Below are 12,196 nucleotides of genomic sequence, written 5' to 3'. Positions count from 1 at the left end.
TCTCATTTGGTACAACAGTGATCCCTCCCTTCTTAGGAACCACTTGGACAGGGCTTACCCAAGGCTGTCTGAGATAGGGTAAATTACCCGTGCTTGCCATAGTTTCAACACCTCTTTTTGGACTACTTCATTCATTGTTGGGTTCAGCCTTCTCTGTTGCTGTCTTGAGGGCTTTGCACCTTCCTCAAGTAGGATTTTGTGCATACAAATTGAAGGACTGATTCCCTTTAAATCTGCAAGTGTCCACCCTATAGCATCCTTGTGTTGTTTCAACATTTAGATTAACTCTTCTTCTTGTTCCTCATTCAAGTTTGAGTTAATAATCACTGGGTATGTATTGTTATTACCCAAGTAAGCATATTTCAGACTTGGGGGTAGAATCTTTAGTTCCAACTTTGGTGCCTCCAATTCCATCTTGCTTGTCTTGTCCATCATGATTAGTTCGTCCATAGTCTCCAGTGGTAGCTCATCACATGAGACTTGTTGATCTTGCTCTTTGATTTCTTCACATTGTTCTTCCTCTAGGACTCCTTGAACCAAGTTTTCAATTGTATCCACCATCATGCATTCACCAATGGCTTCCTTGGGGTAGCTCATTGCCTTGAAGACATTGAAAATCATCTTCTCTTCATGTAATCTCAAGACTAGCTCCCCTTTTTGAACATCAATTATAGGTCCAGCATTAGCTAGAAATGGCCTTCCTAGGATGATTGATGTGTTGGCTTCTTCCTCCATGTCAAACACAACGAAATCAGCTGGGAAGATGAATTCTTCCACTTTCACCAATAGATCTTCCACCACACCATGGCGGAATTTAAATGTTCTGTCAGCCAATTGAAGTGCCATTCTTGTTGGCTTAGCCTCTTCTATTCTCATTCTTTTCATCATGGCCAAAGACATGAGGTTTATGCTGGCTCCGAGATCATATAATGCCTTCTCAATGTTCATGTCCCCAATGATACAGGGTATCTGGAAGCTCCCAGGGTCTTTCAATTTCTGGGGGAGCTTCTTTTGTATTATGGCACTGCACTTCTCAGTAAGTACCACAGTTTCTTTCTCACCCCAGTTTCTCTTCCTTGTCATAAGTTCCTTTAAGAACTTGGCATAGAGCGGCATTTGCTTTAGTGCCTCAGCGAAGGGTATGTTGATCTGGAACTTCTTGAAGATTTTTAGAAATCTAGAGAACTGGCTGTCTTTCCCATCCTTCGTCATCCTTTGTGGATAGGGTGCTTGGGGCACATAAGGTTTCAGAACTTGCTTTGGTGAGGATGGTTCAGAGGTCTTTTCTTCCTTCTTGATTTCAGGTTCCTTTGCAGCTTCTTCTTCTTGGTGGCTTTGACTTGGGGGTGTTTCTTCTACAACTTTTCCACTTCTTAGTGTTATGGCCTTGCATTCCCCCCTTGGATTAGCCATGGTGTCACTAGGAAAGGTATGTGTGGACATAGGTATTTGCTTAGACAAGCTCCCTACTTGTGCCTCCAATTTTGGAATCACTGCCCTTGATTCTTTATGTTGGATCTGAACTCTTCCTGGTTAGTATCTATCTTTCTGTCAGCCTGTAGCTGTCTGTCTAGAATAGTGGAAATAGTTTCGGTCAGTTGTGTTGATAATTGTCCTATGGCCGCCTCTAATTTTGAGAAACTGCTACTGGTTTCACATGGTTGCATGGTGGAGGTTGATGTATCTTGGTGGTGGTTATTGTGTGTCTGCTGTGTAGAGTGATATGATGTGTTTTGTGAATTGTGATAGGGTCTGTTGTTGCTTGATTGGTGGTTGGGGTTGGGGTTGTTGTGATGGTTGGAGTGGTATGGTTTGTGGTCTTGTTGGTTTCCCCACCTAAAATTTGGGTGGTTCTTCCAGTCTTGGTTGTATGTCTTAGAGTTTAGATCATATGGTGGTCTAGATGGGTTGTTCACATAATTTGCTTGCTCCCATTCGCATTCAGCTTCTGGTGCATCTCCTTCTTGTGGTGGTGCTTGAGCTTTGACAACTGAGACTTAGCTTGCTTCCACCTTCTTTGTTAAGGCTGCTAATTGTGTTGCGATCACCTTGTTTTGTGCTAACAAGGCGTCCATAGAGTTGAGTTCCAGCACTCCTTTCTTTTGAGCTCTTTCTAAAGCATAGAAGTACTCATTTTCGGCTACAGTCTCAATAACATCTATGGCTTCTTCAATGGTTTTCTCCTTGTTAAGTGAGCCCTCTGAAGAGTGGTCCACAGCTTTCTTTGCTTCATATGATAGTCCTTCATAGAAGATGTGTAGTTGAACCTATTCGTTGAACATATCCGGAGGGCACTTCTTTGTCAAGTCTTTGAACCTCTCCTAGGCCTCATAAAATGTTTCACCATCTTGCTGCCTGAAGGTTTGCACCTCAGTTCTCAATCTATTGACTCTCTGTGGAGGGTAGAATCTTGCTAGAAACTTGTTCACAACCTCATCCCAAGTGGTCAAGCTCTCCTTGGAGAATGCTTCCAACCACTTTGCTGCCTTAACTCTGAGCGAAAAAGGGAACAAAAGTAGCTTGTAGGTGTCAGGGTGTATACCATTGGATTTTACAGTGTCGCAAATCCTCAAGAATGTAGTGAGATTTTGGTTTGGGTCCTTGATGAGAGGAAAATTGTTGGTATAGAATTTCACTAATGAAATCTCGTTGCAAGTATAGTTTCTAAACCAACAATAATCCTATCATACAAAAAATTTTTGTCACAAGTAACAAACCCCTAATAATCCTAATAACCGAAGTATTTAAACCTCGGGTCATCTCTCAAAGGAATTGCAGGGTAGTGTTCTTGTTATTGGTTATGAGTTGTAAATTTTTGGGGTTTTGGATGAGAAACAAGAAAAGTAAATGGCAATGAAATTTAAATGACAAAACGGTCTTGGCAAGGTTTGGTGGTCAAGGATCTCTATCCTTATCACTAACCACAACATGAGAATTGGCAAGGATCAATCCCATTAAATCATCCTCTAACTAGTAAAGAAAAGTCAAATGAGCTATATCAATCCAAGTCCATAAGTCCTAGCTCTCCACCAAATCGATTAGTGAGAACTAGAGTCAATGGCTCCCAATCATCAATTACTTGGACATTAGTGGCTCAAGAGTTCCTAAGTTACCATCCCAAGCCAAGAGCATAAAATTCTACTCTAAAATCCAACCAAGCATTTTATCAAACACTTGGAAAGTATAAAAGGAAAAGCATAATAAGATTGCAATAAAAGTAAATCTACACCTCTCAATTACAAGGAGATCAATAACAACAATTCAATTAAGCAATAAAAGAAATCAAAACATGAATTGCATTAAAAGGAAAATAGGAGAAACAAAAGTGCATCAACATCAAAGTAGATAATTACAAGAATTAAATGCTAAACTAGAGAGAATAGATGTAGAAGAACAAGAATTACAAAAGGAAGAGTAAGTAAATCAAAGCATGAAATTAATCTAGATCTAAGAATTTCTAATCTAACCTAATCCTAATTCTAGAGAGAAGAGAGAGCTTCTCTCTCTAGAAACTAACTCTAACTACTTCTAAAACTAAACTATGACTAAAGATATTGATTCCCCTTCAATTCTTGGGTTAAATAGCATCAGAAATGAGTCGGATTGGGTCCAAAATGCTTCAGAAATTGCTGGCCACGAGTTGCAATTAGTGAATCACGTGCCATCACCGACGCGTATGGGTACAGTGCGCGTGTGCATCTTTAAACGCCAGGAAGCTATGGTAAATTTTATATCATTTTGAAGCCCCGGATGTTAGCTTTCCAACGCAACTAGAACCGCCTCATTTGGACTACTGTAGCTCAAGTTATGATCGAATAAGTATGAAGAGGTCGGGCTTGACAGCTTTGCGATTCCTTCATTTCTTCATGAGTTCTCCATTTCTGCATGCTTTTTCTTCATTTCCTCAATCCAATCTTTGCCTCCTAAACCTAAAATCACTTAGTAAACATATCAAGGCATCTAATGGAATCAAGGTGAATTAAATTTAGATATTTTAAGACCTAAAAAGCATGTTTTCACTCTTAAGCACAATTAAAGGAAAATTTACAAAACCATGCTAAATGGGAGAAAAGTTGACAAAACCCTTCTAAATTCAACACAAGATAAACCCTACAAACGGGGTTTATCAACCTCCCCACACTTAAACCATAGCATGTCCTCATGCTAAACCAAGAAGGAAACAAGGGGTATGACATTTATTCAAAGCAACCTATCTATATGCATCCTATCTAATTGAATGCGACTAAATGTAAGGTGATTCTACCTACTTGGTTAAAAATAAATCAATCCTCCAAGAGCATGTATAAAAAGGTAGGGCTAAGGTCATATGACGATTCATGAATCCTACCAATTCAAGTATAAAAATGAAGTTCAAGTAGACTTGCAAGAATAACGCTCATGAAAGCCGGGAATCAAGGAATTGAGCATTGAACCCTCACCGGAAGTGTTTGCACTCTAGTCGCTCAAGTGTATAGGGTCGATTCTCTCAATTCTCCCCTAATCATGCTTTCCAAGATTTTTTTTTTCATTTAACAATCAATAATTATTCAATGCATGCATACATTCATCATGAAGTCTTTTCATAGGTTGTAATGGGGCTAGGGTCAAGGTAGGATTGTATATGGTTAAGTAGACTAGAATTCGAATCTTTGATCAACTTAAACTTCTCACCTAACCTATGGCAACCTATGCAAATTAAGTGCTAACCTAACTACCCATTCTTCACTTTTTCACATACTCATGCATTTTCTTTTCACTTTACAACACTCATGCATTGATTCTTTTATTGAACTTTACTTTGGGGCATTTTGTCCCCTTTTCATTGCTTTTCTTTTCCTTTTTTTTTTCTTTCTTTTTCACGTTTATATTTTTTTTCTTTTTCATTTTCTTTTCTTTTTCTCATTTTTTCTTTCTTTCAAGCTACATACAAGAACATCAGTGCATAAGGTCTATAGATTTAATCAATACATAAGTATGCACCCAATTCCCAAATATAGAAATACAAAACACCCTTTTATCCCAACCAATGTTCCCAAATCTCCCCAAACTTGCATAATAAACACTCTCACTAGCCTAGCTAATCAAAGATCCAAACAAGGGACTTTTATTGTTTTTTTCTTTAGGCTTGTAATGTGCTAAAATAAAGAACAATTAGGTTAAGCGTAGGCTCAAAAGTGGCTAACAATGGAGAGTAAAAGGTAGGCTACTTGGGTAAGTGAGCTAATGAAACAATGGCCTCAATCATATAAATGCGTGAATACAAGGAATAATGGACTTATAGAATTAAACAAATCAAGGATCACAATCATAGAAAAAGAACAATTGCACATAAGAAGGAAAAATAAGTGGTTATAAGATGTAACCACGCAATTAGGCTCAAAACTCACAAGCTTGTGTTCTTAGCTCAAAAATCATGTTCCAAAGTAAATTCTTTCAAGCAAGTAGGGTGCCCTAAAATAGTTTCTTGGAAAATAAATCATCACCCTAACCAAGTAGTCCTAATAAGAAAAAAGTGGTAAAAATATGTACAAATTCTAACTAACATGCAACCTTTCATGCAATGCAATAACTAATCTAACAAAGAAAACTAAGAATTGGTGTTGAAAAAGAAAATTGTTACCCATGAAGATCGGTCGGACGATCTCCCAACACTTGAAGATTGCACCGTCCTCGGTGCATGCAAAGAAGAGCAAGGTGGATGGGTGATGAGCGGATAATAAATGTAAGGTGATTCTACCTACTTGGTTAAAAATAAATCAATCCTCCAAGAGCATGTATAAAAAGGTAGGGCTAAGGTCATATGACGATTCATGAATCCTACCAATTCAAGTATAAAAATGAAGTTCAAGTAGACTTGCAAGAATAACGCTCATGAAAGCCGGGAATCAAGGAATTGAGCATTGAACCCTCACCGGAAGTGTTTGCACTCTAGTCGCTCAAGTGTATAGGGTCGATTCTCTCAATTCTCCCCTAATCATGCTTTCCAAGATTTTTTTTTTCATTTAACAATCAATAATTATTCAATGCATGCATACATTCATCATGAAGTCTTTTCATAGGTTGTAATGGGGCTAGGGTCAAGGTAGGATTGTATATGGTTAAGTAGACTAGAATTCGAATCTTTGATCAACTTAAACTTCTCACCTAACCTATGGCAACCTATGCAAATTAAGTGCTAACCTAACTACCCATTCTTCACTTTTTCACATACTCATGCATTTTCTTTTCACTTTACAACACTCATGCATTGATTCTTTTATTGAACTTTACTTTGGGGCATTTTGTCCCCTTTTCATTGCTTTTCTTTTCCTTTTTTTTTTCTTTCTTTTTCACGTTTATATTTTTTTTCTTTTTCATTTTCTTTTCTTTTTCTCATTTTTTCTTTCTTTCAAGCTACATACAAGAACATCAGTGCATAAGGTCTATAGATTTAATCAATACATAAGTATGCACCCAATTCCCAAATATAGAAATACAAAACACCCTTTTATCCCAACCAATGTTCCCAAATCTCCCCAAACTTGCATAATAAACACTCTCACTAGCCTAGCTAATCAAAGATCCAAACAAGGGACTTTTATTGTTTTTTTCTTTAGGCTTGTAATGTGCTAAAATAAAGAACAATTAGGTTAAGCGTAGGCTCAAAAGTGGCTAACAATGGAGAGTAAAAGGTAGGCTACTTGGGTAAGTGAGCTAATGAAACAATGGCCTCAATCATATAAATGCGTGAATACAAGGAATAATGGACTTATAGAATTAAACAAATCAAGGATCACAATCATAGAAAAAGAACAATTGCACATAAGAAGGAAAAATAAGTGGTTATAAGATGTAACCACGCAATTAGGCTCAAAACTCACAAGCTTGTGTTCTTAGCTCAAAAATCATGTTCCAAAGTAAATTCTTTCAAGCAAGTAGGGTGCCCTAAAATAGTTTCTTGGAAAATAAATCATCACCCTAACCAAGTAGTCCTAATAAGAAAAAAGTGGTAAAAATATGTACAAATTCTAACTAACATGCAACCTTTCATGCAATGCAATAACTAATCTAACAAAGAAAACTAAGAATTGGTGTTGAAAAAGAAAATTGTTACCCATGAAGATCGGTCGGACGATCTCCCAACACTTGAAGATTGCACCGTCCTCGGTGCATGCAAAGAAGAGCAAGGTGGATGGGTGATGAGCGGATAATTTATACGCTTTTTGGCATTGTTTTTAGTATGTTTTTAGTAGGATCTAGTTACTTTTAGGGATATTTTTATTAGTTTTTATGATAAATTCACATTTCTAGACTTTACTATGAGTTTGTGTGTTTTTCTATGATTTCAGATATTTTCTGGCTGAAATTGAGGGACTTGAGCAAAAATCAGATTCAGAGGTTGAAGAAGGACTGCTGATGCTGTTGGATTCTGACCTTCCTGCACTCAAAGTGGATTTTCTGGAGCTACAGAACTCAAAATGGTGCGCTTCTAATTGTGTTGGAAAGTAGATATCCAGGTCTTTCCATCAATATATAATAGTCTATACTTTGTCTGAGTTTAGACGACGCAAAAGGGCGTTGAACGCCAGTTCTACGCTGCAATCTGGAGTTAAACGCCAGAAACACGTCACGAACCAGAGTTGAACGCCAGAAACACGTTACAACCTGGCGTTCAACTCCAAAAGAAGCCTCTGTACGTGGAAAGCTAAAGCTCAGCCCAAGCACACACCAAGTGGGTCCCGGAAGTGGATTTATGCATCAATAACTTATTTCTGTAAACCCTAGTAACTAGTTTAGTATAAATAGAACTTTTTACTAGTCTTTTAGACATCTTATGATTTTTAGTTTACCTTTGGGATCATAGAGATCATGTTTGGGGGCTGGCCATTCGGCCATGCCTGAACCTTCATCACTTATGTATTTTCAACGGTAGAGTTTCTACACACCATAGATTAAGCTATGGAGCTCTACTGTTCCTCATGAATTAATGCAAAGTACTACTGTTTTTCTATTCAATTCAACTTATTCCGCTTCTAAGATATTCATTCGCACTTCAATATGAATGTGATGAATGTGACAATCATCATCATTCTCCCACGAACACGTGCCTGACAACCACTTCCGTTCCACCTTAGATTGAATGAGTATCTCTTAGATCTCTTAATCAGAATCTTCGTGGTATAAGCTAGATTGATGGCGGAATTCATGAGAGTCCGGAAAGTCTAAACCTTGTCTGTGGTATTCCGAGTAGGATTCAGGGATTGATTGACTGTGACGAGCTTCAAACTCGCGAGTGCTGGGCGTAGTGACAGACGCAAAAGGATAGTAAATCCTATTCCAGTATGATCGAGAACCTCCAGATGATTAGCCATGCAGTGACAACGCATAGGACCATTTTCACAGAGAGGATGGGATGTAGCCATTGACAACGGTGATGCCCTTGCATAAAGCTTGCCATGGAAAGGAGTATGATTGATTGGATGAAGACAGCAGGAAAGCAGAGGTTCAGAGGAACGAACCCATCTCTATACGCTTATCTGAAATTCTCACCAATGAATTACATAAGTATTTCTATCTTTATCTTCTGCTTATTTATTTATTAATATTTGAAAACTCCATAACCAGTTGATATCCGCCTGACTAAGATCTACAAGATGACCATAGCTTGCTTCATACCAACAATCTCCGTGGGATCGACCCTTACTCACGTAAGGTTTATTACTTGGACGACCCAGTGCACTTGCTGGTTAGTTGTGCGAAGTTGTGAAGTTATGTTTGGACCATGGTTCTGTGCACCCGTTTTTGGCGCCATTGCCAGGGAAAGAACGAACAAATAATTTTACGAATCTAAATCTAAGTAACAATTTCGCATAGTTCAAAAACTTGGTATGCGAAATTGTTACTTAGATTTAGATTCGTAAAATTATTTGTTCGTTCTTTCCCTGGCAATGGCGCCAAAAACGGGTGCACAGAACCATGGTCCAAACATAACTTCACAACTTCGCACAACTAACCAACAAGTGCATTGGGTCGTCCAAGTAATAAACCTTACGTGAGTAAGAGTCGATCCCACGGAGATTGTTGGTATGAAGCAAGCTATGGTCATCTTGTAGATCTCAGTCCGGCGGATATCAACTGGTTATGGAGTTTTCAAATATTAATAAATAAATAAGCAGAAGATAAAGATAGAAATACTTATGTAATTCATTGGTGAGAATTTCAGATAAGCGTATAGAGATGCGTTCGTTCCTCTGAACCTCTGCTTTCCTACTGTCTTCATCCAATCAATCCTACTCCTTTCCATGGCAAGCTATATGCAAGGGCATCACCGTTGTCAATGGCTACATCCCATCCTCTCTGTTAAAATGGTTCTATGCGCTGTCACTGCATGGCTAATCATCTGGAGGTTCTCGATCATACTGGAATAGGATTTTCTATCCTTTTGCGTCTGTCTCTACGCCCAGCACTCGCGAGTTTGAAGCTCGTCACAGTCAATCAATCCCTGAATCCTACTCGGAATACCACAGACAAGGTTTAGACTTTCTGGACTCTCATGAATGCCGCCATCAATCTAGCTTATACCACGAAGATTCTGATTAAGAGATCTAAGAGATACTCATTCAATCTAAGGTGGAACGGAAGTGGTTGTCAGGCACGTGTTCATGGGGGAATGATGATGATTGTCACATTCATCACATTCATATTGAAGTGCGAATGAATATCTTAGAAGTGGAATAAGTTGAATTGAATAGAAAAATAGTAGTACTTTGCATTAATTCATGAGGAACAGTAGAGCTCCACACCTTAATCTATGGTGTGTAGAAACTCTACCATTGAAAATACATAAGTGATGAAGGTTCAGGCATGGCCGAATGGCTAGCCCCCAAACTTGATCTCTATGATCCCAAAGGTAAAATAAAAATCATAAGATGTCTAAAAGACTAGTAAAAATTTCTATTTATACCAAACTAGTTACTAGGGTTTACAAAAATAAGTAATTGATGCATAAACCTACTTCCGGGGCCCACTTGGTGTGTGCTTGGGCTGAGCTTTAGCTTTTCACGTGTAGAGGCTTCTTTTGGAGTTGAACGCCAGGTTGTAACGTGTTTCTGGCGTTCAACTCTGGTTCGTGACGTGTTTCTGGCGTTTAACTCTAGACTGCAGCATAGAACTGGCGTTCAACGCCCTTTTGCGTCATCTAAACTCAGAGAAAGTATGGACTATTATATATTTCTGGAAAGCCCTGGATGTCTACTTTCCAACGCAATTGGAAGCGTGCCATTTAAAGTTCTGTAGCTCCAGAAAATCCACTTTGAATGTAGGGAGGTCAGAATCCAACAGCATCAGCAGTCCTTCTTCAACTTCTAAATCTGATTTTTGCTCAAGTCCCTCAATTTTAGTCAGAAAATACCTGAAATCACAGAAAAACACACAAACTCATAGTAAAGTCCAGAAATGTGAATTTATCATAAAAACTAATAAAAACATCCCTAAAAGTAACTAGATCCTACTAAAAATATACTAAAAACAATGCCAAAAAGCGTATAAATTATCTGTTCATCACAACACCAAACTTAAATTGTTGCTTGTCCCCAAGAAACTGAAAATCAAATAGGATAAAAAGAAGAGAATATACTATAAATTCCAAACTATCAATGAAACATAGCTCCAATCAGATGAGCGGGACTTGTAGCTTTTTGCCTCTTGAATAGTTTTGGCATCTCACTTTATCCATTGAAGTTTAGAATGATTGGCATCTATAGGAACTCAGAGTTCAGATAGTGTTATTGATTCTCCTAGTTTAGTATGTTGATTCTTGAACACAGCTACTTTATTGAGTCTTGGCCGTGGCCCTAAGCACTTTATTTTCCAGTATTACCACCGGATACATAAATGCCACAGACACATAACTGGGTGAACCTTTTTAGATTGTGACTCGGCTTTGCTAAAGTCCCCAATTAGAGGTGTCCAGGGTTCTTATGCACATTCTTCTTTTGCTTTGGACCTCGACTTTAACCGCTCAGTCTCAAGTTTTTACTTGACACCTTCACGCCACAAGCACATGGTTAGGGATAGCTTGGTTTAGCCACTTAGGCCAGGATTTTATTCCTTTAGGCCCTCCTATCCACTGATGCTCAAAGCCTTGGATCCTTTTTATTACCCTTGCCTTTTGGTTTTAAGGGCTATTGGTTTTTTGCTCTTGCCTTTTGGTGTTAAGAGCTTTGGCTTTTTCTGCTTGCTTTTTCTTTTTTTTTTCGCTATTTTTTTTTCCTTTCTCTCTTTTTTTTCGCATTTTTTTTCTGCAAGCTTTGTATTCACTGCTTTTTCTTGCTTTAAGAATCATTTTTATGATTTTTCAGATTATCAAATAACATGTCTCCTTGTCATCATTCTTTCAAGAGCCAACATATTTAACATTCTTAAACATCAACTTCAAAAAACATATGCACTGTTCAAGCATTCATTCAGAAAACAAAAAGTATTGTCACCACATCAATATAATTAAACTAAGTTCAAGGATAAATTCGAAACTCATGTACTTCTTGTTCTTTTGAATTAAAACATTTTTCATTTAAGAGAGGTGATGGATTCATAGGACATTCATAACTTAAAGACATAGTTACTAAATACTAATGATCATGTAATAAGACACAAACATAGATAAGCACTTAACATAAAAAAACGATGGAACGTTGGATGAACTCTAACCATCATCTAGCTACAGGCTTGAGGTCCAGTCTTCTTAGTTGAACCGGCTTGCCTTTGGAGTCAATCTTCCATTGAGCTCCTTCCACACATATGTCCATGAGGACTTGGTCCAACCTTTGATTAAAGTTGACCCTTCTAGTGTAGGGGCGTGCATCTCCTTGCATAATGGGCAAGTTAAACGCCAACCTCACATTCTCTGGACTAAAATCTAAGTATTTTCCCCGAACCATTGTAATATAATTCTTTGGATTCGGGTTCTTACTTTGATCATGGTTCTTAGTGATCCATGTATTAGCATAGAACTCTTGAACCATTAGGATGCCGATTTGTTAGATGGGGTTTGTTAGAACTTCCCAACCTCTTATTTGGATTTCATGTCGGATCTCTGGATACTCATTTCTCTTGAGCTTGAAAGGGACCTCGGGGATCACCTTCTTCTTGGCCACAACATCATAGAAGTGGTCTTGATGAGCTTTTGAGATGAATCTTTCCATCTCCCATTGACTCG

At 38.2% G+C, this 12,196-nt stretch overlaps 1 protein-coding gene across 1 annotated transcript; it reads right to left on the bottom strand.

The window, feature by feature from the left end:
* Positions 277–1,413, bottom strand: LOC107636341. The gene has a single exon (XM_016339860.1). It carries the CDS (start codon positions 1,411–1,413, stop codon positions 277–279), a length of 1,137 nt encoding a protein of 378 aa, XP_016195346.1.

This window comes from Arachis ipaensis, chromosome B04 (genome assembly GCF_000816755.2).
Source record: "Arachis ipaensis cultivar K30076 chromosome B04, Araip1.1, whole genome shotgun sequence".
Lineage (NCBI taxonomy): Eukaryota > Viridiplantae > Streptophyta > Magnoliopsida > Fabales > Fabaceae > Arachis > Arachis ipaensis.
Note: the sequence above shows the minus strand (reverse complement) of the source record. Positions and strands in the feature narration are given on the sequence as shown.

Coding starts and splice junctions, on each gene's coding strand:
- LOC107636341 (XM_016339860.1), bottom strand. CDS start 1,413: ATGGCTAATCCAAGGGGGGAATGCAAGGCCATAACACTAAGAAGTGGA.